This window comes from Serinus canaria, chromosome 14 (genome assembly GCF_022539315.1).
Source record: "Serinus canaria isolate serCan28SL12 chromosome 14, serCan2020, whole genome shotgun sequence".
NCBI classification, from domain to species: domain Eukaryota; kingdom Metazoa; phylum Chordata; class Aves; order Passeriformes; family Fringillidae; genus Serinus; species Serinus canaria.
This window is the reverse complement of record NC_066328.1, coordinates 3,046,839-3,074,035: the sequence shown is the minus strand read 5'-3', so window position 1 is coordinate 3,074,035 and position 27,197 is coordinate 3,046,839. Positions and strand designations below refer to the sequence as shown.

Genomic DNA, 27,197 nt, shown 5'->3' with positions numbered 1-27,197 from the left:
ATGTGTTGTGTTAAACTCTTCCACCAAACATCAACTGCTGGCTGGGAGAACACACATTTCCATAAAACCCACAGGAGGGATGTGGGAAACACAGAGCAAGTACTGACCAAGGACTGAAAGGGAGAGGGAAAATCTTGTGCTGTGGAAGCCAAAAGAGAAGGAAGACAGAAAAGATGTGGCAGAAGATTGAAGTATACAGGCTTTTACATTTTATCACAATTTCACTGAAGTCAGAACATTCAAGTTGTTAAAAACAACAAAAGCACAGAAAATCCCACTTAAAAAAAACAGGGGAGTGACAGCTAAAAAATTCACATAATGACAGATGTGTGCTAAAATTGCATCTGAGCCAGAAGGAGGAAAAGCATGAAAACTCTCCCTATTGACATCACATATTCTTATTTCTTACTAGAATACATTGTTTCATGTCTGTCCTGGAGCAAGAACTCAGCAGAGAGGGGCCGAGTGCCTTTATTTTTCAGCATGACTGGTTTGACAGGAATGTACACTTCAGCACTGTCCTTTCTTTTGGCTGAGAGAACATGCACTGGCTTCACTTCTGCAAGATAAAAAGGAAAAAGAAATAATAAACTTTAAAGTTATGTGGAAGCAGCCAGCCCAGGAAAATTTATTGGATTTTAAATGCTAAAGTTTTGCCACTTTAATTATGTTGGCATAGTTAAAAGTGCTAATTTCCATCCCTTTCACTGGCACTGTTCTGTTGATGCAGAAGCACATATGGATGGCTGGCACTAACTCAAACAAAATAAAAATAGTATTATAATGTACCAAAACATCTCATCTCTGCCAGATATTTACCTGCATTACTGTCATGAAAAACAAAAATGAAAAAGAAGTCCCGAGTCATTTGTTAACACAGTTATGCCAAAGTAAACTCTTAAAATATAGGCACAAATGTTATCTTGTTTAGATTTTTCAGAAGGGGAGAGGCTGTCTAAAACAGCTCATAGAAGTAATTCTTCACTTTTTGGTTTGGGAAATATTAATGCCTCTGTTGTTTCCATCACAACTCTGAAATATCTTTGGACAAAAAGTCCTGCACTCTCCCAGAGATTTTGTTCTCACTGTGCTTCCATCCCTGGCTCTTGTCTCTTCTTCTGCCCCTCTGCCCATTCACACTCCACTCACATCCATGATAATGAAAGGAACACTCCTCTACTTAATTTATTCCAAGATTGCTCCTCTGAATTTATGCAATTAACTAAAAAAAAAAAAAAAAAAAAAAAAAAAAAAAAAAAAAAAAAAAGAAGCAGTAAAATAAACAAAACCAATTGAATTTTGAGAAAAACTAAAGGTAGGCTTAGGTCTGATTTCTGCCTGAACTCTTCACCCTTTGTTAAATCACCTTTGAGACCTAATGACTGGTTGTGGGTTTGGACACTGAAGTCTCCAAAGGAGACAGAAGGAGACAAAAAGTGGCTCATGTCAATCACCAGGGATGAACAACACACACTGGGACAGGTACCCAGCACCCAGGATGGGAAATGTGAGACTGGGCTGCCTGAATTACTGCAAAAACAGTTCAGAAATATATTTAAACCCATGGTAATTCCTTGAGAAATCTCTCAGACAGTCTGAGACAATCTTAGCTCAAGTGTCTAGAGGCAGTAACCAAGTCTGTATCTTTGGATTTGCCAAAAAGTTCCTAATGAAGTGCAAGAGGATGTAAGTGTCCCAAATCAGGAGATCAAACAGGTTTCCTGAAGGGCATGAGAACTTGGGAGGGTATGGAGTAACTCCTCATGATCAACCTTAAAAGCAATTCCCTCAAAGAATGATTATTGTAAAGAAGAATTGTGCAAGACACAGACTTACTGCTTTGATCCTGGTTGAACTCCAGCACAGCTGGGGCACCAGAATCAAGGCTAGAGCATCTCCCAGCATCCTGATGTTCAGAACCTTCCTTCTGCAGTGCCCCACTGCTGTCCAGCTGAAGGCCTTCAAAGCCTGTAATTGCTTCCTCAGTGGGAGATGGGTCTGAAAACACATCCTCTTCAACAGAGTCATAATCATCACTGAGGGAGTCTTCTTCCATCCTCTCCTCTTCCACACTGTGCTGCAAGCTGCTTCTCAATTTCTGCTACAATATAAACACATCTGTCAGAAAAGCTCAAACTTGTATTTTAGAATAAACCAGAGTGGCTGCCAGCTCCTCTCCAGGAGAAAGAAAAATCTTCTGAGGAACTCAGAGCCATGATGCAGCTAAAAATATTCCCATTCCTATGTCATGTCTTGCCTCCTTTGATGAGGGCTTGTGAAGAAAAATCATCCTACAACTGCTGTGCTCCTTCTCATCAGTATCCAGCAGGAATATTCTGCAGGCCAAGGAGCTTTTATGTGCAAAACCAATGTTTAGGAATAAGTTACAAAAAGCAAGGAAGGGAAGGGGGAAAGCAAAGGCATGTATTTGTGCAGTCTCACAGTTGTGCCTTGCTGTCTGAAGAGCAGCTGCAATCCAGAATTTCCAAATGCCTTCACAAGACTGTCAAGCTCATGTAGCAGCAGCTCCTTTTTAAGCACATGATGGATGATAACAGCCCTGTCTTGTACACATCTGTACTTCAAAAACCAGCAGCAAAAGAGTTGGGCTCTGATGGGCTAAGCTCCCAGCTTGCACTGAGTTTTTTGAAGTGGACACACTGTAACAGGATTTTATGCAAAAAAATAACCTATTTTGAAATTTACAGTGGAAAAAACTGCCCTGCCTCTCTCATCACACACCACAAACAGCACAGATGATGCTGGAGAGCTCTGGGCTTTCATGAATGCAAAAGGAAAAGACCTTGCATCTCTTAAGTGCTTTTTTCCCCCCTGCTTTGTTGGTATTAGAATTTTGAGATAAATATAGGTAAGCAAACTGTATAAAATGAAAACCTGAAGCTCCCTTAGGTACAAATGAACTGTGACAGTCTATATTCAGTTTGCAATGAAAATTTCAAGCTCCTACAGATTACACCTGTTAGGAAATCCATGTTGACAGAAATATATTACAAAGAGCAGACAAAGTCAGGCTCAAAAGAGGGTTTATAAGCAACCTGAGCCTTGATATTGAGCATGTCTTTAAGACAGTCAAAACTAATATTTCCAGCTCTTTGACAGGAAATTGTACAAGCTTCCTTTTCCTTTGAAACCTCTGCATCTGCATTGTAACAAAACATTCAAAAAAACACATTACAGCCCCAGAAAAATCAAAATTATTTCCGTCTTGACTAAAAAGAAAAGGGGAGTTGTTTTGAAATTATTAGCTTCCTATTAAAAACACATAAAAGATATAAATATTCATCAGTGTAAACAAGTTACCAGCTTGTAGAGCAAAAAATAATCATCAATGCAAAAGCAATATAGGAATGAGAGAAAGATGCAAGCTAGGAAAATATGCTTGGGAATTTTGTCTGATGTCAGTGGTAGTGGTAAGATCTGTTAACACTTTCATATATAGATGCTACTCCACTACCCAGAAAAGCTTTATTTATGCCAGTAATTGCTTAGGCAGAAAAACATTCATAAATTTTTGTTCATTGATTAGTTTTCTTTCACATTTATGAAGTGTGCTAGAACAAACTGCAATTAGTGATCAAATGGAAGGCTGCACAGTCAATACAACAACAATCCTTGATGCAAAGCAACTGCATTGATTACAACATTTTCAAATAGTCTGATTTTTGTTAGGTAAAATAATGACATGCAACAATTTTAGCTCATTATTTAAAGACTACCCTAAAGGCACCAAAAGCTGGTGTTTCAGCTTTCTCTAACCTGATAGCCAGGAGTGATGTTCACTTGCACAACCATTAACTGAACTGAAAGAGGCTCCTTACAGGAAATATCTCAATTAAACCCAACAGAGACAATAATCCACCTCCTAAAAATAAGGTTTAACATTTTGTAGTGCTGCTGATTGACACTTGATTTCTCAAGAAGTTTTATTTTTCATTTTTTTCCTTCTTTTTTCACATCTCATCAAAGCAAAATTCTCTAATGAAGACACTACTCTAGAGGGGTTTGGGTGCTCCAGCTGAGGCTGATCCCTGGGCACAATCACATTTCAAATGACGCTGCCATGAACAGAAGGCAGCTGCCAGCTGTACCTGGGAGAGAGGACCATCATCATCATCAGCATCACTGCTGCTCTCCACACTCAAGCTTTCAAAATCTTCAGAGTACTGCAGAGATGGTTCAATGTAGAGTTTACCCCCTCCTTCTGTTTTAATTGCCACAGTTTTCTGTCAAAAAAGCATTCAAAGAAATCAGATTTCTTCTGCGTATCAGCAGTTCAAAACGAGTTACCATCACACTTTATGTAACAGTAGCATGATCAAGCACTGCTTTTCCCCTCTGTTCCACAGAAGGTTTTTCTCCTCCCTGAGCTCACCTTTGGGCCCCTGAGCTACGGTCTAACAGCCCTGGTCTAACTCCCCACCTGCTGCTGCTGAGCCCAGAGTGGGCAGTGATATTAAACCTTGCTCTTTGTTGCTCCTACTGCCCTCCAGCATTTTCTAAGTGCCAGAGGCAAAGATGTCCAGAGGGAATATCTTAAGACAACTTGGGTGAATTCTTTCAGTGAGTCCATCTTTCCCCCTCACAGCACTCCTCAGCACAGCCCACGCTGGACAGGTTTGGCCAGGAATTGCTGAGTCCTCTAGATATCCAAAAAATCCCCATGGAAAATCACTGGGAAAGGAAAGGAAACTGCTCAGACTGTGGTTGCACTTTTCCTTAGCTAAATAATTCCAGTTGTTCATAAGGATATAATAACTCCTATCCTCCCATCCAACTGGATAAAGGACTTAAGGAATCATCCTAAGCTAGTCCCAAGTAGCAACTAGGTTTTAGTACAGAGCCACGCATCTGGCAAATTCAGCAAAGAAGTCCTGACAGGCCATAATGGAGGCTGAGAAAATGAATTCAACTAAGCAGGAAGAGTGGTAAATAAAGCAATGCAGCCTTAAAGCTTGAATGTGAAGTGTTTTCTGAAAAAAAAGAAAAACTGCACAGCACAAACACTTATCCACAGTGCCAAAGACCTCTGATCCCATCACTCAAGCACAGATTGAACATCCAGCCAGGCCAATGGCTAATCAAGTCATGTAATTACTTGGGTGACATGTCTCCATTGTTCTGAATTCACATTTATTGTTTTAATTAAGTCCTTGACAGGTTAACTCAGATCCTTCTTTAGGCTAAAAGAAAATAGGTTTCTCTTCTGAGAAGAGAACCAACAGCTGTGGAGCTGATGCTTTAAATTTCTTAGAAGTAGGATATTTTTATCTAGATGCATTTCCCTCTCTTATCACCTACAAGAATTTATCACAAATTACAACTCAAATTATGCAAATTACATTTCTTTGTCCCTCAGCCTTGTTGCAGGGTGGAGAACAGCAGTAACAGGCAAGAATGTCTCTCCAAAATGAGTTTGCCCATCCTTTGCACTAGATAAATTCCCTAGGGTGTCACCAGAGCTATCCAGCAGCAGCTCTCTGCTGGAGGACACACTGAGCCACTCGTGTCCAGGCTACAAAAGTTTCTGTGATGAATGTCACTGAAACCAAACCCTTTCAATGAGATTTGCCTCTTCAGGCTTCCAGGCAGACACAAATGTAGGCAGGGTGACATTTCATGTTGTCAGTATCCAGCCCAAGCCATCACAGAGCCCCAGCTGCCCACTCTGTACCACTTACAACCAATTTTCCCTAAAGTTAATTGCAACCTAAGAATCAAAGCCCCATTTCTCCCACCTGCCCCATACCTGAAGCCAATTCCTGCGTTGTATCTTGCCTGGGACAGTCTGAGGGCTGTGTTCTGGCAGCCCACTCTCTTCTAGCTGGGCCGCTTCTTCAGCAGGGACACACAAGGATTAGGAGACAGGAGAGAGAAAGCAGAAATCCAATATTAGACAACAAACAGACACCTTTGTTTGTGGATTTGTGGGGTTTTGTTTTCCCCCCAACTGAGGACAGAAGAATAAATCTGACATATAAATGGAATCAACAGCTGCAAAGATATCCCACATCAGATCCTGGCCAGTTCTAGCAGCAGGAGTTTGAACTTCTTCAGGGACAGTTATCATCAAGTGTTTTTAAGAGAATAAATTCCTTTAAGATACAATAGCTTAACAGCAAGAGAAGCCCCACCTTTGAGATGAAAATATAGAAATACATTCTAGAACAGGGGTACACATCATTCTGACCCCCAGCTTGGTATAAAGTAACCTGTCTGAAGTTCTGAGCCCAAAACCCAACTACCAAAGGCAGACTGACAGACAGGGTTCTGGTGAACAACAGGTGATATGCTGGGTTTTCAAAGGAATTGTGCGTATTTACTCTCAAATTAAGGAAACAGAAAATATTGGCAGATTAAACAGAATGTACTGGGTATTTAACATACTGTGCAGAGAAGAATTCTTCATGTATAAGCCATAAATGAAGGACAAACAGCCATTATTCCTCATTTCTAAGGCAAGGAAGAGTTGTACCAGGAACTTCTGCAGAAAATCTCTGTATGGTCACGGAGAACTGAGAGTCTCTGTGGTGGAAATGGCCCCAACTTAAAGTGGAACAATGGATTTTTGAGAAGATGCTTTGATGGAGAGAAAGAGACAAACAACTTACAGGTCACATCAGCGTCCTCAATGGAACAAAGGCATCACCAACACTCTCAGTAGCATCCTAAATAAAGGCATCTCATTTCCTATGGCCAAGACAGATTTACAGCTTCCATTTCTTCTCACTGGAGAAAAACAGCTGATGCAAAACCTTTTTTCTTTAAGCCATAATTTAATGGTCACCCTAAGGCTGCAGGAACTGGCACTGCCAATAAAAGAAGCTATTGTCCTACAAAGGTCATAGAATCACAGAAGGATTTCATTTGGAAGGAACCTCTGGGGCTCACCAAGTCCAGCTTTCCACTCAAAGCAGGGCTCACTTAGAATTAAATCAGGTTGCTCATTACAACTCTCAATACCATATTTTCTTTTCTGGGGGTTGGACAACCCTACATGCACCTGTGCAGTGACCTGTTCAGAGAATTGATTTGACAGGTTTAGACTATGGGAAAACATAAAAGATTCCTTTTAGTTATAGGCCCTTGGGCAATCTGGTTGACCAGGAGTCTGCACAAAAGCTGGTGCAAGCAGACAGGAGGGAGCAGGCCCAGGACAGGACCATCCAGGGGATCAGTGTTTGTTTATGTCCATTTGGAGTGATCACAGCATTGCAGAATGTTGTTCTATTGCTCCAGCACAAAGTATCTCTCTGTCTCAGAGGCCCAAAACAGGACTAAACACAGAGCGGAAAAGGAATGGACTGCTCCAAGGAAGAGAACCAGCCCTTCCAAGCAGAGCCCCTGCTACTCCAACAGGCTATTCCCAAGGAACACCAGGAATCCCTTGAGCCAGCATTGGTGCTGATTGCTCTGCAGTGTTGGCTCTGCTGGCACTGAACTGCCTCGAGCTTACACTCTGAGAAATGTGGTGGGATTCAATCACTGCTTTGGGAAAGAACTGGAAGCACCTTTCCCTTGCACTCCCTGAGAATCCACCTCTTCAAAGCAATTGCCCAGAAGCCCCTCAAGTGTGCTGCAAATGTGAGCAGGAGAGGGGGAGATGGCAGGACTCATGCTACCACTGCTGAGAACTTCATCCTCAGAACTGCTTGAGTGGCTCAAGAGACTCCACAAGTCATGGAGTGACAGGACAAGAGGGAATGGTTTTACACTGACAGAGAGAAGGGTTTGATTGGATATCAGGAAAAAATGGTTCCCTGGGAGGGTGCTGAGGCCCTGGCACAGGCTGCCCAGAGAAGCTGTGGCTGCCCCTGGATCCCTGGAGTTGTTCCAGGCCAGGCTGGACAGGGCCTGGAGCCATCTGGGATAGTGGAAGGTGTCCCTGCCCATGGCAGGGGCTGGAACAAGATGAGCTTTAAGGTCCCTCCCAGTTCTGTGATTCCATGACTCTACTTAGTGATGGATTGTAGTGGTCATATTTTGACAGGGATTCAAGTGACCAGGTCTCTCTAAGCCAGGAAGAACAGTCATTGAAATCCCAGGCAGAGGCTGGTGCAGCTGAACAAGTCATCTGTGCAACAAACATTAGTTTGGAACAAAAATATCCTTCCCATGGGATGGATGGGATGTGAATACCAACCAGTCAGTACCTGTTTGGGCACACAGAACAGCTCCACTGGTGTCACTCCCTCAGAGATTTGCACTGTCAGTGCCTATTTGACTAGGCAAGGACTGAGAAATGCATCCTCAAAATACTAGTCCTAATCCAAGGAGACCCCATATCACCCTCAAGACACATATTTGTGACCACACAGACACTCACTGGAACAACAAACAGAGTTGGGAAACCATGTGTGGGTTGGAGACCCAAAGAAATGCCAGCACACCCAGCTCTACTACCCTCCAACCTATAATTTCCTTTAATTCATTAGCAATCCTAAGCATAAATAGTGATTTATCAATCACTATTATCAGTAATTACTCCTAGGGAACACAAAGCAAACAGTCCTGCCAAACAGATTTATGATGACACTTTCAGGAACAGCAAAGAGGGATTTATGCCTGTTCTGGATTATTAAGTACCACCCATTCCTAATTTTTCAGTGAAGACTAATCCTATAGATGGATGCTTTAGAAATAATAAATGATGCAATAACTCTCATGGGAGATAGATAGGGAAGAAAACTCAGTGCTGTATCTCAGCTAGGAATCATTCCTGTAAGTAAAATCATCTTCAATCATTGAGAAGAAATACCTTGAAAGGAAAGAGGCCACAAAATTGCTAAGGTAGAACTCCCAGGCAAGAAGCTCATTCAGACCAGTGACTCCCATTCTGGACTCCAGTGGCAAACCCAAATGGAAGAGGAAAAATGACAGGATGATGGTTCAGTTGCATCTTTCACTGCAGCTTCATGGGTTTCAAAAAACACCACTGGAGAGTTAAACAGCAAAACACTGAGTTATCTTCTGCAGAGCTGGTGCTGCAGTCTCTGATAGATGGAGTTGAGGAAAGGAACAGAGACTGCAACTGGAGTCTTCAGAGATCCCTGAGACATGTATTCTACCTTGACTGAAGCAAATGGCTTTAAGGGACCACAGAAATAAAGAATTTGAGTTAAGCTGAGACATTACACCTGCACAGCAGAGCTTTAAGAGGAAATTTCTCTTGACAGGAGTTCCACTAGAGCTGCTGCCACGACATCCCTTCACAATGTTTGGAGCAAAAAATCCAAGATGTTGATTTACACCCTCTTTAGCTACCTGAAGATGTATCAGCCCTGAGTGACAGAACACCCAATTTCCAGCATTTCCCAGAACATGACCATTTTTCCATCATTGCACACAAGGTTTCACTTTCACAGAGAGCAGTGGAGCCAGGTGACAAGCTGATTCCTCATCACCATCCCACACAGCCTGCAGGAAATTATACAAGCTGAACACACCTAAGCCTGCAAACAAGTAGTATGTGCCCAGTGTAGCAGGAAAACAAATTAAGGAGATGCAGTTAGAGTCATGGTTGGAACAGTTATTGCAGGAAAAGTTTGTTTCCAGTATTGTTGAGATTAATAAACTTTCAATCAATAAATTATCATAGTAGACAACTTTTTTAACTCTTTGTCTTCATTTTAGGTGGAAATGAAGCTTAAACAGGCTATTACACATCAAAAAAACACTCTGAGATAGGTTGTAGCAAGTGTGAACATAACTGACTAAGGCTGGTAAACTGCTTTACACAAGGATTTAGTAAAATCAACTTCCTTTTTCATTATGCTAAATAGATTAGAGGGCCAGTAAGCTCATACTTTATACTTTCATGCATGCAAAATTATTCCTGTCACTGCACTGCTCTCTATGACAGACAGACTCAAATTAGAAACAAAATACCCATTTTTCCATAAAGCCAGCTAATCACTGGGGAAAAAACGGTTGATTTTCTTCACTTCAAATATTTAAATAAAGATTAGCTATCTTTTTAAGACAACTATTATAGCTTAAATGTAATTTATGAGCTTAATGAAGCTATTACTGGATATAATTTGATTACAGTCTATGTCATCAAATGTCATTTGTCCTCAGGACAGCAGGCTTGGATAACACTGAAGTCCATCAGATCTTAAATCCTCTTAATGGTGTTATGTGTCAAAGGTATACCATTATTTTCCCCTGACAATTTATATACATTTCTAATCTTCCACTTTTAGTTAGAGCTGTTTAACAAATGAAGAGGCAGGGAAGTTAAATGTTGGAATTAAAGAGGGATCAAGTGAAAAATGGATAGGGTGTTGCAGAGACTCTTCCTTACACACAAGCAGCTTAAGAACCCTGATTTCCATGGAATTTCATCCCACCATGTTCCAGTGGTGCTGTCCCTGGATCCCAGTGACCTCTCTGCCAGGCTGCCAGGGCACTCACCCTTTGTCCTGGTGGGTCTGAGCCTGCTCCTCAGGCAGCTGTGGGGGATGTTTTTCCTGGGGTACTTTCTCAGCTCGGAGTTAGCTCCATTCACATACAGAGAAAATCCTTTTTCCAGCTCCTCCAGTCTGATTTGCACGGGATCTTTTCTTTTCAACCGCTCCTGCAGCCTGAAGGAGAAAGGAAAAATTATTCAACAGCATCAAAAATTATCCAGTAATTCATCCTTGCACAGAGCATAGACAGATGGTCAGATCTTCAATAAATACAACAACACACCCTGTCAAAAAGCTGAAAAATATGCTCCCAGTTCAAGGAACCCTTTCAGAATCCATCTTCCAGGGTCTGTTCCTGTTCTGTAACATGTGTATGAGCACCCACATGCTGTGACAGAGGAAGTTTGACCAAGCTTTTCCTTTCAGAGGTTTTTTCCATGTTATTTCTTATTTCACATTATTTTTTCCATTTGGTGTTTTGCATATTTAACCTTTCATCTTAAAAATTTTGGAGAATTTCACTTAGAATTTCAAAAAGCTTAAAAATTTTTGGCTTCTTTTCAAGAATAAAAATTATTATTTGTGTTTTGTAACAGGAGGTAGAAAGCCCCCAGCCAATACTGCAGTTAGAGATAGCAGAAAATTAATGCTGGTTAAAATAATACCAAAATAATGCCCTTCCATGGGCTCAGTTTCAGCTGCTCTCCCTCTTCCAACACTTATTTTCTCTCCTTTCACCATGGGTGATACCCAGTCCATGCTAATTCCTTTGGTGAGGTGACATGCAGGCCAGGAGGCTGGCATCGTGGGTGACAACTTGTGAATTCCCCTGCACCACCTGCTTTCCCTCTGACTTCAGGATGGGTCAATCCACACGCCAAAGTCCCCGACATGTCTGTGTTGTGACACAAGCCACCTTGTCCCAAAAGCATGTCCCCAGCAGTCAGAATTAGAGCTCTGATACCAAGGATGCACATTGGTTTAACCATTAAATAAACTGCTTTGTTCTTTTCCAAAACTGCTTTAGGATACTGTAAAGGAATGAAACCTGTGGTCCCAAAACTTGGCTGGTTTTTTAAAGTATTTCTGGCCTTCAAGATCTTTTTACCAAACCAGTTTGTTATATAATTTGATTAGAAATCTCTTGTGTTAAAAGAAGGAATCCAGAAGAAAGTTCTGTAGACTCCTTTAAATTAAGCTATGAAGTTCATCTGTCCAGGGTATAGTGACAGGACCACGTGAACAAAGAGGAAAAGAAATGTTTGAAACTTGTCAGTGAAAAACACTGGAGTTTGCAAAGGCAACCTGGCTGTCCTTATTTCCCACTTTTCTCTATTTCTGACCACATAACAACTGTGCCTCTTAACTACATCCTCACACAGTGTGAGCTGCCAGTTACTTCTGAATCTACAACCTCTGGCTCTATGAACAAAAATCTTCCCTGTCACTGTGGAAAAAGTAACTATTTTATTAATAAATGTATTTCTATTTTAAATGCTGACGAAACATTGTAATCTCCTCTAGAAACAAGAACTTTTAGCAAGCAAAGAGAAGAGGAGAGAAACACCTGAATGTTTTAAGGCACAGCAAGTCAGACTTTGCATCACAGCTGCTGATATTTGACACAATACAACAAATATTTCATACCCCAAGTGGAAACAAATGTGAACATTACCGGTTTCTTTGCTGAAGGGATATTAAATATTCGTCATGTTTTTCATCAAAGTCAGTCACCATGTCTTAACATAAACCTGAAATGAGAATATAATGGTCACACTGAATGATTTATTATGGAGTACCACTGGTTTTGCACCCTCAATAGATGAGAAGGCTATAAACTGAAAAACTTTCTTCCTTCAACCACGCATAAAGCTGTCAGGGCTGTAAATAAAGCTCCTGAAGAACACAGGAAACAGTAGCTGTTTTACTTATTTTTCAAACTCTTCACAATCTATGGAAGAACCAAAAAAACCTAAAAGTAGAAGGCATATGCCATGACAAGTTCATAATGCCAGACCTGGCAAGCAAGACAAGCTGGGGCACAGCTGAAGAGCTGTGCCCAAAGCCTAGCTGTGGAAGGAATTCTTTGAGCTGCTACTTGTTAGGTCAGTTCATCCTATTCACTGCTGAGGTTGTATAGATTTCAAGTGTTTAATAAAAGATTTTACCTGCTTTGCCATTCAGGAAAACTGAATTTTTTTCCAGCAATCCTCACCACACCGCTGCTGCAAGTTGTGCCAGGGTGTGCTCTTACACTCTCCGAAGTTTAAAGCTGCCAGCAGCCCGCTTCGGTGAGCTCTGCACCAAGGAGAGAACCGCGTGTTTTATCTCGTAGCGACCGCAGGGCAGCTCGGCCAGAGCCCGGCCCCGCCTCGGCTCTGCGGGGCGGGCAGCGCGGGGAGCCCCGGACACAGCCCCGGACGGACACGGACCCGGGACAGAGCCCGGACACAGCCCTGGATAGACCCGGGACAGAGCCCGGACACTGCCCTGGATAGACCCGGGACAGAGCCCGGACACTGCCCCGGATGGACACGGACCCGGGACAGAGCCCGGACACAGCCCTGGATAGACCCGGGACAGAGCCCGGACACTGCCCCGGATGGACACGGACCCGGGACAGAGCCCGGACACAGCCCCGGACGGACACGGACCCGGGACAGAGCCCGGACACAGCCCTGGATAGACCCGGGACAGAGCCCGGACACTGCCCCGGATGGACACGGACCCGGGACAGAGCCCGGACACTGCCCCGGATGGACACGGACCCGGGACAGAGCCCGGACACAGCCCTGGATAGACCCGGGACAGAGCCCGGACACTGCCCCGGACGGACACGGACCCGGGACAGAGCCCGGACACAGCCCTGGATAGACCCGGGACAGAGCCCGGACACTGCCCCGGATGGACACGGACCCGGGACAGAGCCCGGACACTGCCCCGGATGGACACGGACCCGGGACAGAGCCCGGACACAGCCCTGGATAGACCCGGGACAGAGCCCGGACACTGCCCCGGATGGACACGGACCCGGGACAGAGCCCGGACACAGCCCCGGACGGACACGGACCCGGGACAGAGCCCGGACACAGCCCTGGATAGACCCGGGACAGAGCCCGGACACAGCCCTGGATAGACCCGGGACAGAGCCCGGACACTGCCCCGGATGGACACGGACCCGGGACAGAGCCCGGACACAGCCCTGGATAGACCCGGGGACAGAGCCCGGACACAGCCCCGGATGGACACGGACCCGGGGCAGAGCCCGGACACAGCCCCGGATGGACACGGACCCGGGGCAGAGCCCGGACACAGCCCCGGATGGACACGGACCCGGGGCAGAGCCCGGACACAGCCCTGGATGGGCACAGACCCGGGACAGAACCACCAGACAGAAGCCCTGGGCAGACGCTGATCTCGGACAGAGCCCCAGGACGGCCACGGACCCGGGACAGAGGCCCCAGATGGACATTGACACCGGAGAGAGACCCCAGATGGACACGGACCCGGGATGGACACTGACCCCCGGACAGAGCTCCCGGACGAATACGGAGGGGGAAAGAGACCCCGGACGGACGCAGATCCCGGGGCAGAGTTCCCGGGCACGGACCACAGACACTGACCCCGGTTAGACACTGACCCCGGTCAGACACGGACCCCGAGCAGACACGGACCTCAGACACGGCCCCCGGGCAGACACGGACCTCAGACACGGCCCCCGGGCGGACACGGACCACAGACACTGACCCCGGGCATACACGGATCCCGGACACGGCCCCCTGGCAGACACGGCCCCCGGACACGGCCCCCGGGCAGACACAACCCCCGGCAGCGCGGGCCGGCCGGGCCTGTTGCTCGGTCTCCCTGGCGACGGTCGCGCCCAGCGCCGTCAGTTCCTGTGCGCCGCGGGCCCGGAAGCGGCGGCGGGGATGGAGGCCATGGAGCCGCTGTGGGCGCTGCTGGACGAGGTGGCCCTGGAGGGGCTCGATGGCATCACCGCGACGGCGCTCTGGCAGCGCCTGGCCGCCCGCTCGCCGCCCTTCCCGCTGCCGCTGGAGCCCGACACGCAGCAGCTGCTCTGGGCCGCGCTCAGCGCCCAGCCCGACGTGCGCTTCTACCTCCTGCCCCGGCCGCGCCCGCCGCTCCGCCTGCACGACCGGTGAGGGCAGAGACCGGGCGGCCTCGGCCCCTTCCCACCGGAGAACCCGGGACTGGTTGCTGGGCGAAACATGGGCTTGGGTTGCCGGGCTAAACCCGGCGTGGTTGAGGGGTTAAACCCGGTTTCATTGCCGGTTAAACCCGGGCCTGGTCGCCGGGCTAAACCCGGACTCATTGCCGGCTAAACCCGGCCCGGTTGCCGTTCTCGCCCAGGCTTTGCTGCAGCAGCCCTTCGGTAGCCGGTGACAGCAGGCAGGGCCGAGGGTGGCTCTGAGCCGCTGTTCGGGTGTTGTACAAAGACTTTTCATGCTTGGGGGGTTAAACATTGGAATAGGTTCCCCAGGGAGGTGGTGGAGGCACCATGCCTGGAGGTGTTTAAGATCTGGCACTGGCTGATGGGTTTTAGAGGTCACAGTGTAGTACTGGTGGATGGCTGGATAATCTTAGACGTCTCTTCCAATTTTGCTGATTCTGTGATTTAAGAGACCTGTAATGAGTCCTGGCCTCATTTCCATTCAAATGACTACATGCTACCTAGGTACAGGCAGAATCTGTAAGTCCTGGTCAGCAGGGTGGATGTACCTATCATTGTCCTTACCTGTGGACTATATGTTTTTTTTATTCCCACCACATATTTGACTTTTCAAAGATTAAATAATGCATCTCACTCCTGCTGCCTTCTGCATGCTGGAAAGGTTTGATCATGCTTGAGGAGTACAGCTCTGCTCTTCATAGTTTTCCAGTTTGGAGGTTTCAGAGGAGCTTAATTTTTCCAAGATAATTCCTAGAGGTATTATTTCTAAGATAATTCCTTTTGTCCTAGAGGTATCAACATTGTGTGTGACAGTCTTGTATTTCTTCTTGCTTGGTTAGATATTGGTTCTTTGGTTTTATTTCAGATATGAAGAAATAGACCTTGAGACAGGAATATTGGAAACCAAAAGAGATCCTGTTTCTTCAGATGATATTTATCCTATCCACATGATTTTGGATAACAAAGATGGCATACAAGGTTCCTGCCAGTATTTTAAAGAGAGAGTAGACATCACTGATCAAATAAGGAAGATGGATTTGCAGCCTTGTTATACTTACAAAGAAGCTGTTGAAAAGTGAGTGCAATCCTTATATCTGAAATCCTTATATCTTATATCCTATAATCCTTATATATAGCATTAAAATACTTCTAAAATTTAGTCTTTGCTCACTTTGTACAGATTATATCAAGAATGGTGTTTGTGGAGAGAAAAATCTCTCTGTTTTTATGGAGCCAACAACATGACATTACTTTTCCTTCTGTTTCTTAGATGGGGAGAGAAATTAGTCATTGTTGCTTCCCAGGAGCAGCGTTACAGAGCCTTGATAGGCTGGGAGGGGGACCCTGACCTGAAACTCCCTGACTTTTCCTACTGCATCCTGGAGCGTCTGGGCCGAGCTCGCTGGCAGGGAGAGCTGCAGAGGGACCTTCACAGTGGGGCTTTCAAGTAAGTTTGTGTCGTGCTCTGAGAATTAAATCCAAGGTTGATTTTAAGTACTCCTGTGAATATTTGAATTCTCATCTATGTTGTAGTGCTTCGTGCTTACTACCAGGAGTGCTTGGTTTGGTAGAACTGTACTGGTCTCATCCTTGAGTTTGTTGCCCTTCCTGATATTTTCACAGAGAGACAGAAATTTGTCTGGTGGGTCAATACACCAAATAGGTTTCTATTGTGAAAGTTTTTTGGTTTTTGTTTTTTTTTTTTTTCCTAAATAACTTTTTCTTCAAATTTGGGATTGAAAAATGATTTTCATTTCCTTTTCTAAATTGCTGTCTAAGTATCTTACCCAGGTTCTGAGGGAATTCTTGGACAGCCACCTTTTGTCCACGGCATTTCCCTGTGTGACATCTCCTCCATTGAGAGGGAACCTGAATTACCAGCTCCCAGACCAGGCCATGTATTTTGCTGATGGAGGAGCATTACACACCTTCTTAGAGAACTTCTGGATGTGTCCTGAAGTTCTGGAGAATATCAGCATTGCTCTAAAGATTCACTGCTTTTAGGACATGGGTGGGTTGTAGCTAGCACACCACCTGGTGCTGTTTTTTGCCACTTAGGGAGCTCTTGTAGGTAACTAAGATGATGGGAACAGAGGGGGAAACTTTTATGGGTGCTTTTCTGTCAGTGTGGTGGCCCAAGGCAGCTCACCAAGGAGGGAAATGAATCCCAGAGCTGTTCCAAGAAGGGCAGTGACTGCTGCATAGCCACGAGTGAGAAAGAGAGGATGGAAAAGGAGGGCATGGGGATGCAATACTGATTCTACCCCCTCATCAAACCATGTAATGACACTCTGTGCCTAAAGGCTCTGTGTTAAAATCAGAGGTATTTCTCTGTTTAATTGGATTAACTATGAAAATAAATTTCACAGGTTTTCTTAATTGTGGACTTCCTAACTTTGAGTTGTCACTTTGAAAATTAGCACATGTCACTAAGGCTATAGGTAATATAGGTAAAGCATTCTGGGCAGTGGAAAATTAGAATTTGTTTGCAGAAGTTCCTATTCCCTTAGATATTTTGCCATCTTTTCTTCAGAGTGGATGCTGGAAAGCTCCATTACCACAGGAGGGTGTTGGACAGAAGTGGTCTGATAACGATGCAGTCCCACGTCATCCGGCTGCCGAGCGGGGCACAGCAGTACTCAATTCTGCTCCTCCTGACTCGCTTCCATGTTGATAGGTATGCTTCAAGGGTCCCCTGGGTACTCTTTGACCTTTTACTGTGATGAGGGATTGTTCTGTTGTCACAGAACCATCAAAGTTTCCTGCAATTGACACTTTCCATTTTATTAACTCCTCTTCGAAATGTCGGACACTTTAAAACTTGTCTTGGAGCTGTAAACAACAGGTTCTGCTAGTGCCTGTCACCTGCTTAAACATAACTCTTCTTTTTGTAGCACTAATCATTCTGTTCATTTTGACTGTTTTCACTTAAACACATTTCTAGTCGATTTCTTGTTTTGTTTTCCTATCTTGTTTATGATTAGAACTTGTGCTTCTGTGGGTTGCCAGTGAAGTAACAGCTTGGGCTTAGTCATTGTTTCCTCCTTGAGGTCTTTTCTTAGAGACAAATTATCTCATGTGCTATTCACAGGAGGAAAAGAAAACTAGAATTCCTAAACCAATCTCAGAACACTTAGCATACTTTCTCTAGTGACTGACAGTTTCTAAAGCTACAACTTGTGTTTATGAAGTTATATGCATACTTACATGTAAAGTAATTCTCTTTTTTGGTTAGGAGGAGCAAATATGATATTCTGATGGAGAAGCTCTCAAGTATGCTAAGTGCTCGTTCAAACCAGATGGAAACATTAGGAAACTTGAGGGAAGAATTGGTGAGATTCATTACTCTTTCACATTCTTACTGAGTAGAATCTAGATGCTGGGTATCAAAGGCACTCGTTCATACTACCTGCTTCAAAAGTTGCACAAAATTCTGGGCTAGGATAGCAAAAGGAGGATGTTAAAAACTTACCAGATCAAGCTGCTGTTGGTGTTTGTCATAGGGAAGCAGTTCTGTTCCAGGCACAGCCTCAGAAATGTTTTTTCAGTGGATGTCATTATGCAGTTCTTACTTTTCCACTGCTGCTGTTTGTGTGGGTGGCAGAACTGGAGGGATACAACACTCTCAAATTCTGCACTAAAAGGCTTTTCAGTTTCTTATGGATATCCTACCCCAAAATTTGGTGTTGTAAGAGCAGGTGGTGTGAATGCCTTTGGTACCAGTCAGCAGCAGGTGAAACTTTTGGGCTGCAGTGACTTTTGCCATTTCTCTTTGCATCAGGGCCTTTGTGAGAGAACCTTCAAACGTCTCTATCAGTACATGATGAATGCTGGCCTGGCCAAGGTTGTGTCTGTCCCCTTGCAAGACATAAATCCCAGTGGAGGACCCTGCAAGACAAAGAAAGGTCTTGGTTTTGCTCTCTTTTTTTGTGATTGCATTGATGCCATTCTATCTATGAGCTTCATATCTTAAATTAAGAGAGGTGTAAGTAAAAAATCTGTCCATGCAGTTATGTAGATAAGTGTGCTACTGAAATTAAAATGCTGCAGCCCACTTGAATTAAGCACTTGTTCCAGTTTTTTAAGGAGTGAATATCATCAGGTTTGTTGGATGTCAGTCTAAGCTGTGGTCTTGGGACCTGATAAGACTGCTCAAGCCAATACAGAGTAGGAACAAAGCAGTCTGCTGGCCTTTCAGGCTGAAGTTAAATGACAAGTCAATAAATTTGACAAAAAAATACAAAAATTTAATGTTGAAAAGAAGGCTCATTATGAAATAAGCTAAAAACCAGACCATTCTTGGTTATGACTTTTCCTGAAAGTCATAAGAATGTAAAGCTTCTCTGAAAAATTTCCTGTTAAATTATGGAAGCAAGGTCTTACAGCACTTGGACTTCTCAGGACACAGAATATTCTGAGTTTGAAGGGACCTCCAAGGACCATTGAGCCCAACTCTTAAGTGAATGGGCTATACAGAGGTCAAACCCACACCCTTGGCATTATTATCTCACCAGCTGAGCTGATAACAGGGTTGAGGTAAGTGAGATTCCCAAAACTGCTATCCCAAAAAGCCACAGTCTGCTGAGGGGTGCTTTAATGCATAACCAGCTTTGAAGGCCAATTTAATTGGTTCACAGGAACTGCTGATAACTTCAAATGTAGTGGAGAGACAAAGAGCAGGACTGCATGAGGAAAGGGAACAGAAGAAAGCAACTGTTCTCAGGAAGAGATACAGATAAAACGTGCATGGGGAAAAAACTACAGGAAATAATAATGGAAAGTGTGAGGAAGAATAGTACCTCCAATGGAATTAATACAGTTCCTGAAGGAAATCTAAACCATATCCTTAATCACAGAAAATCCTAAGAGGCAGATTTGCAGGGTTAAAAAGAAAATAGTTCTATAGTTCTGAAAGATAAAGTGTCTGTTTTAGAGATATAATGAACTGTTTGTGAGAAAAAAACAAATCTGATATGAACTAAACATTGCAAATTACATAGTCTTTGTGAATAGGAGTGATCTTAAAGGAGCAAGTGAAAGAGCCAATAAAACCATGAAAAATTCCAGAAGACAAAAAAGAGTGCTGATTACATGGGGTTGGATTAAGGCTGTTGATAAGACAAATTCCTTCAAATCTTTTAAGACTGGGGAAAGGAAATTTTCTATAGGGAAAGTGTATTCTGAACAAAGAGAAGCAGAGGCCAAAAGTAGGTACAGCATCAAGATGGCTGAGAGAGCAATGACCCAGATCTTTCAGGGGTGTTCTAATGAGCTGCAAACACTTGGAAATAACACCCAAGAGACCAGACAACACTCCTAAAAAACAGTTTATAGGCACTAGTAAAACCATTTAACTTGCAGTTAAGGTATTTACTTAGAAGACAAGAAAATTCAAGTCCACTTACAAACCTGGTGTTTTATGCTCTGTCAGAGATGGGCAAAACAGCAGCTGCATTTACTGCTTAAATTTGTTGGGAAAAATGCCACTTGATGAATCTTTCACTTGAATGATAATTCCATCTTACAGATGTAAAAGCTGAAAATCCACAAAAATGCCTTAAAACACTAGGTATTAAAGGAGGATGAATTAATAATAGCTGATTTTCAGCAGAGATCAAGATAGTTTAATCTCTGGAGTTATACAGGAAAGAAGATAGAAATATGTGGGACACACTGAGGATGAAGCCAGAGCATCTGCTATGGGAAGAACATTATTGGGCAGCAGGAGCTAAAGGAAAAGGAATTGGTTTGTTTTGTGGGATTTCTTTTCTATGGGGAGGTTTTTTTTGTTTGTTTTTTCAAATGCTGCTTCCAGTGAAAATTAATGAGCTGTAGAAATACAAAGGATGTAATAACAGTGCTTGCAACACTACCAAAATGTCAGCACTTAAATCCTAAGCAGCATCCTAGGGAAAGGATTCAGCTTGAGTAAAAATAATGGAATCATGTGGGCTGGAGCACAGTCACATGGTGAAGTGACTGGGTTAACTTTGTGTCAGCTGGGCATCAGTAACTGCTCACATATATAAACACAAGATGAAATTCATCAGCTGAAAGCTTAGTGATTCCAGCTAAAGCCTTCACCTGGCCTTTTCACAGCAGTGTGTAGCAGAGGAGCAGGAATGGCTGGAGATGTTCTCCCCACTGCTGCAGGATGAACTGGCTGCTGCTGCAGCAGCTCCTGAGTCACTGCACTTTGCCAGGCTGGCAGTGTCCAGTAACCCAGTTTGATTTATCACTGGTGTGTAGGGTCCAGCAGGAGCTCAGTGACACTGAGGAGAGCAGGATCTCAGCTCTCCTGCAGCCCTCTGTCCTCACTCTACCCTTTGCTGGGAGGCCCAGTGGGTAGAGAGTTAGCACAGCACAGCTGATGGACAGGAACAAGCTAAGATGTGGAATTAAATCATCAACAAAAATCTTGTGGCTGGTGGGCAGCAGCGTGTTCTGTCCTTGTGAAAAGGAATGGGTTAATACCCAGTGAGTGATCTCCCAGTCAAATAAGTGTAATTCTAGACATCAGCACCTAATCCCTCCATTGATTTATTTATGCTGTGAAAGTTTCTCCTACTGGACAGTCCTAACATTGGCACAGATGTGAGGGTTTGGAGCACCTCAAAAATTCACCTGATTGCCAGATTCATACGAAGGGAAAAGCTGTTGCAAAGCTTTCCTAGAAATACCCAGCTCTCTTTGGTCATTTGTTCCCCATTGCACTGCTACTTCTTCATGCTGAGAAAAAAGTCAAATTGTTTGAAGCTGTGCACACCCCCTGCACTTTGTTAGTTGTTACTAACACTCATTTTTCTCAGGGACTGATGTCATGGTCCGTTGCCTTAAACTGCTGAAGGAATTTCGGAAGAAGATGGAAGATTATCATGATGATGATGAAGAGATCATCACAAAAGTTGTTCAGCCTGTGGATATTGTTTGTGAAAGGGATATGCTCACTCAGGCTTATCAGTTAAGTAGGTGATTTAAGACATCTGAAGACCTTTCCCATTACCTCCTTACTCCTTGTAGTATAAAAGAAATATGTACATTGCAGGTGGTTTTACATTCTGGTTGCTTTGGTATCAGAAAGTGTCTTTTTTTCATAGCAAAATGAGCTTTAAATCCAGATTAGACTGGAGATGCTGCCACCTGTTAGCCCTTCCTGGAAGCTTAGCAACTACCCAGCAGAAACAGGATGTTGTGATGGGATGAGAAAAGATGAAGAAAATAGTGTTCATTATTCTCCTATCTCTTTTCCTTTCCAAATGGAGAAATTAATATCTAACTGTGGAAAGCTGCCAGGGAAGAAAAATCATCCATGCTTCTAATTTGAAGCTGTCATCTCCATACCTCATTCTGCTGGGCACTGCTTCATGTAAAATTGTGGTTTATGACAGTATTTGGCTGAATATTTTATGTGTCTGTAAAACTGTCTTTAGTTAGTGGGGAATCTTAAATTTAATATTCTGGCATATAGTGTTGTTCAGGGAAGTATTAATGTATGTAGAAATAGATATATATAAAATTCAGTCAGATTCTTTCCATGAGATATTTTTTTGTTTTCCTTTCTGCAACAGTTGAAAGTAGAGGAACCAAAGGTATTTCTCAGGCTGAACTTCGCCTGGCTATGAATGTGGGGAAGCTGGAAGCCAGGATGCTCTGTCGTCTTCTGGAGAGATACAAAGTTGTCAAGGTGAGGCTAAAATAAAATAATTCAGATACTATTTGAAACTGAAGGTACAATTTTGGTTACTCTGGGAATAACACTGTTAACCTTAAACATTAGAAACAGCAGAGATTTGAGAGTGACAGCGAGAGAGTCTGGATAAGATTGAAAAGAGAATTAATTCAGTTGAGGAAAAGGTGTGTAAGGCAAGGGTTCAGTATTAGGATTGCAACCTGCTCTAATCAGAGCACTGAAGAATCTTCTCAAAGACCCTCTGTCCATGCAAGATCATTAATCTACTTGCCTTTTGAAAATACCAGGAAATTCTGGAACAAAACAGTTACCTCTCTAGGAGTTATGATTAAACTTCTTATTTCCAGATATTTCAGGGGTTTTTTATTTCACTAGACAAATCCAGATGTCATGTCTTGCATGCCCAACACTCCCTTTCCACAAAGGCAGGATAATTGCCATCTTCCCTCAATGGGGAATCTTTTTAGAAAAATCCTGTCATTTAGTAGAAGGTTCTGTGGAGTTAAAATCAAGCTGTATAAACCATTGGAATATCTAACATGTTTTCTCCCAGTCAGCTTTGAAAATGAAATCTTCCCTCTTTGATTAATGGAGTGTGTGAGTTTGTAGATGCTTGTAAGCTCCTGTTGGAGCAGACAGGGCAGACTTCCACTGAAGCCTGAGTCACTCAGGGAGCTGCAGTGCCCTTATTTCACAAACATTTTTGTTCTGAAAAAAAATTGATTTCCACTCTGAATTCACACAGTTTGTTCTTCCGCAGACTTTTCTCCATCCCACATACTGTAGGAGTTTCATTTCTAATGCACTGGTAATGCAGATTTGTTTATTTTTCAGGCACAGAATTCCTTTTGATTTCTCTACCTGAAGGTTAGGGACATTTTTGTTACTTAGAAAAAAATAATATTGTATCTTTTGGTGGGTGGGGAATAACACTGAGAACATTTTCCCTCTGTTGATGCTGGAGAACACTGCTAGAATGAAGAAGCAAGGTGGTAAAATAACACTCCAACTGTTTCCTCAGGGTTTTATGGAGGATGAAGGTCGGCAAAGGACAACCAAGTACATTTCCTACATTTTTGCAGAGGAGAGTGATTTGAACCGTCAGTTTGAGAGGGAGAAGGCCAGGAGTGAGCAGCTGGCTACAGTTACTTTGGCTCTGGTGCCAGAAGATTCCCCACCTGTGGAAGAGGCATCTCCTGGTGAAGAGGAGGCTGTGGCCTCAGAGTCTGACAATGAGGAAGAAGGGAAGGACAGGAAGAAGAGAGAAAAAGGTCAAAAAGCCAACTCTGGTTCTCCAGTGAAATCCTGTGTCCAAGATGATGTCCAGCAGACACCACCAGCCAAAGGTAACTTGTGATTTGGAAATCTGGAGAGCAACCTGCATTTTTCTTGTGGATCATTTTATTAAAGAGCAAATAACATGTTATTAGCTTCCATTGTGGCTTTTGGCCACATATTTATTTTTAAGCCTATTAGGTTATTTCCCTGCTTTGCCCCCAGATTGTTCTGGTTTGGAACACCAAGTGTGGTAAACTCTGGAGATTCTCAGGGCTGAAGTGTGGCCTGGTGTCTGTGTCCCAGTAGTGTTTGTGCTGCCTCTCCTGACCCCATGCCATGTCTCCACTTTTCCCTGAGCTCACACACTGTGCTCCTTGGATATTCAAGGTTGGGATGACTTGACCCACACCCTTACTCACCCGAGCATTTTGTAACAAAAATGTCTTGTCCCTGAAGTTAGTTACCTCAGCTTCTTCTTCAGTTATTTGGGGCATGTTAGTGTGAAAGCTACCAGCCTTTGGGGGACATATTTTTTAAAAATACAGTGGGGGGTTTTTTTACTTAATTTTTAAAACCTTTTTAGATATTCCTACAACTTCTCTGATAAACTCCAATGGAAGAGAGGAGATCTCTGTTTTTCTCTGTAGATTATCTTTGGAGTAGTATTAAATTCTTATTCTGCTTTGAGTCAAAAAAGTCATGTTTCTGACAGAACTTGAGAATCTTTGAGACACAAACTCTCCTTTCTTCAGACAGCAGTTTCTGGATAAGCTCTTCATGACTTTCCAAGCTGTGAAAAGGTTTCTGGGTAGAGAGAATTCTTTGATGACAGAGAGTTCACTTTTTTTTTTAGCTTAACTTTTGGAGGCTAAATGCAGTCTTTCATGGTCAAACCACTGCTTCCAGCAGGGCAGAATGCATGAAAAGTGTAGCAGAAAGCTTTTAAGTGCTGCTACCTGGGTAGATGGGAGAATGTTCTGCTCTCCCTGTTCAGCTTTCTCTCTAAGAGGCAATTACAAGGCTTTTTGTTCTCAACCAGGCTCAAAGCCAACAACTGTGAAGTCTCAGGGAAAGAAGCAGCCTTCCCCTCAAATTCTTGAAGATCCTGAGGAGCTCCCAGACAACATTTCAGGGGATAGCTCTACTTTGGGAACTCTAAAGCAGGAGTCCAGTGTTTCTACCTGTGCTCATCCCACGGATGAAGATGGAGATGTGGCTGAGGTGGAGGAAGTCAGACTTGAAGATCCTAAGGTAAGATCACTTGTCTTAATTTCTTCTTGTTGATACAGCTGTCTAAGCTAAGTTCAGTCCTCTTATAGCAAGACTTTCAACTAAAGTTTTTATATTTATTTATCAAATTGTTTTGGGGTTTTTTTAATTAATTTCAAAGTACATTCATATTTTGGCTGCACTGCATTGTAGATAGAAGTGAAATTTTTTCCAGTATATAGGAGGGTAGATGTCCAAAATGCAGTTCTGGGTTAGTTCCCTGGTGCTCTCCAAATTGTGTGCTGACTGAAGGCATGCCATAGCTTAATGTAGCACACAAGGGCTACATTATCATCCCCTGTCTGCCTTCCCAGGAAGGGGAGATAAGAGACAATCTTCATCTGAGGAGTTTATTGTAAATAAATCCATCCAAACAGGTGTCACTATGACACGAAATAACATGACACGCACACACGCAGCTCTTCCAAGAGCACTTTTAATTTCTGACTCCAGCATTTATAGATTTCCAAAAGTGACAGTGCCACCTCTCCAATGACCCTGGACAAACTAACAGTCTATCAAATTTCTCCTCTTCCATAAAAGAATGCAAAACAATAAGTTATTTACATAAAGCATGTGAGAAAGTTCGTTACAAGAATGTAAAAATCAGAAGGCTTAAAAAATCTTAAAGAATCAGGGTGACAAATGGGGAATTGCTCAGCTGCAGACAGGCTGGCTGATGTCCCCTTGTGCTGTGCTGTGCTGTCCCCAGAAGCCCTGTGGCCCCAGGAAGGAGAAGCGCTGCAAGGCGGCAGCGCTGGAGAGGCCCCACGAGACCTACAGGCTGCTGAAGCGCCGCAACCTCATCGTGGAGGCCGTGAGGAACCTGCGCCTCATCGAGAGCCTCTTCACGTGAGCCAGGGCTGAGCCTCCCCTCTGGGGTGCTGGGAGCACTGGGGGCTTATTCCTTCTGCCTTGGCTTGTCCCTGCTGGCACCATTGCTGTAAGGATGGGGAGGGTGGTTGAATCTTAATCAGCTCTTTGGAAGCAGCAATAGTCCATGCAGATAATTACACATTTCATTCATTATATGTCTCATAAATACAGGTCCAAGAACTTACTTATCCCTTCACTTATTTATCCCTTCACAGTGTGCCAAACTTGGGATCACTGTGACCCAAGTCACTGTAAGGTACAGCACTTCCCTGCTGCAGGATTCTTGCATCTGCATCAGTTTTATCTCTGCGTGGTCTCAAAACTTGTTCATGTGTTATTGTGTATGGACTGGAGAGACTCAGGTTTTCGTGTCACTCATCACTGGCATCCTAGCAGGGCCCTCAAAGTTTGCTTTTCAGTGCAGTTTTATGTGGTGTTGTATCTCTTCTCCTAACACCTTTTCTGAGCTGGAGATACTTCCCTAAATGTTAAAATGTCTTTCAGCCCTTTAAGATTTCACCTCCAAAAAGAAATGGGAATTCTGGTGCTGGATCTGCTGGATCCTAAATTGGCAGTGCTGTGTTGTCACAAATAGAATTGCAACATCCATCTTCTGTGTCAGCACAGAAGATCCTGGCATGTCAGTATACCCAGGGCTGCTTGCTGTAGGAATTCAGCAAGAAATCATGGCCTTACTCTCCTCTGGTCTAAGAATTTTGAAACCTTCTGTCACCTTGTTTAATTGCAGAGTGTGACAAAATTAGAGCCTCATCTGGCACCAGCCTCAGCAGTGATTGATTGGGTCACATCCAAGCACAGGCTTGGAAGCTATTTCAGGTCTCTGCTGTCCCTTCAGTGCTGCCAAAAGGTTCCTCACAGGTTCCTCAGAATCAGTGGAAGTTCTCTGCCAAGGAAATGTACTGGTGTTTGCCTTCCATTTGTTAATTACCAGGATGTGGTAATCTTTCGGGACACTTGAAGTCCACATGTACATTCAGTTATTGCTTCATTTCCTTGTTATCTGCCAGGTCCTTTTCAGAATTGATTCCCCAGGAGCCCAGAATTAGGGCCTGGGACATTTGTGGGAAAGTGCATAGGAACAGGCAGGGGGAGAGTAAGGTGTGAGCACACCCCTGCCAACTGTGGCAAGGGAAGAAGGGAGAAGGGAGCTGGCTTCACATGGTGGGATATGTGTGTCTGTATCCATGTTGTGAATGCAGGAGTCATTTCTGCTCTCTGAAACCACTGAGCAAACCCTTTCTGCCTCAAGTTGAACTGAGCTCACAACTGCAAGAACTGACTGCATTTGTTAAATCACCACTAAAAAAGCTGTAAGCTCTCCTGACCTTAGGGAGCCTGCAGTCATAATTGTACTGTAGCCATGCACAGGGGAATGAGGCATTGAGAATTTGTCATCAGAAGAGCAGTTCTCCCCTAACAAGAAAAAGCTTGAGTATAAAGA

At 43.8% G+C, this 27,197-nt stretch overlaps 2 protein-coding genes across 18 annotated transcripts in view; one reads left to right on the top strand and one right to left on the bottom strand.

Annotated features, from left to right (window-relative positions):
* The window catches only part of KATNIP (katanin interacting protein), a 56,183-nt gene extending 41,874 nt beyond the window's left edge, over positions 1–14,309 (bottom strand). For 5 of the 17 annotated variants that reach the window (XM_050979931.1, XM_030229492.2, XM_050979944.1 and 2 more), the window contains exons 1-8: positions 14,071–14,302; positions 12,599–12,728; positions 12,106–12,181; positions 10,435–10,604; positions 5,768–5,853; positions 4,110–4,244; positions 1,837–2,101; positions 410–559 (exon numbers count right to left, since the gene is read on the bottom strand). In XM_050979931.1, coding sequence (XP_050835888.1) covers positions 410–559; positions 1,837–2,101; positions 4,110–4,244; positions 5,768–5,853; positions 10,435–10,604; positions 12,106–12,167 — 868 coding nt within the window. In that variant the 5' untranslated portion in view covers positions 12,168–12,181; positions 12,599–12,728; positions 14,071–14,302. Of the gene's footprint in view, positions 1–409; positions 560–1,836; positions 2,102–4,109; positions 4,245–5,767; positions 5,854–10,434; positions 10,605–12,105; positions 12,182–12,598; positions 12,729–14,070 lie in introns of all 17 variants that reach the window. The other 12 variants (XM_050979940.1, XM_050979946.1, XM_050979942.1 and 9 more) reach the window with 10 other exon arrangements.
* A 30-nt stretch (positions 14,310–14,339) lies between these two features.
* Positions 14,340–27,197, top strand: part of GTF3C1 (general transcription factor IIIC subunit 1) — a 40,279-nt gene continuing 27,421 nt past the window's right edge. Inside the window, exons 1-11 of the mRNA XM_030229491.2 lie at positions 14,340–14,589; positions 15,488–15,697; positions 15,893–16,069; positions 17,156–17,299; positions 17,858–17,954; positions 18,404–18,527; positions 21,432–21,587; positions 22,191–22,306; positions 23,334–23,658; positions 24,630–24,841; positions 25,572–25,711. Of these exons, the coding sequence (XP_030085351.2) occupies positions 14,360–14,589; positions 15,488–15,697; positions 15,893–16,069; positions 17,156–17,299; positions 17,858–17,954; positions 18,404–18,527; positions 21,432–21,587; positions 22,191–22,306; positions 23,334–23,658; positions 24,630–24,841; positions 25,572–25,711 (1,931 nt within the window). The 5' untranslated portion in view covers positions 14,340–14,359. The remainder of the gene's footprint in view (positions 14,590–15,487; positions 15,698–15,892; positions 16,070–17,155; positions 17,300–17,857; positions 17,955–18,403; positions 18,528–21,431; positions 21,588–22,190; positions 22,307–23,333; positions 23,659–24,629; positions 24,842–25,571; positions 25,712–27,197) is intronic.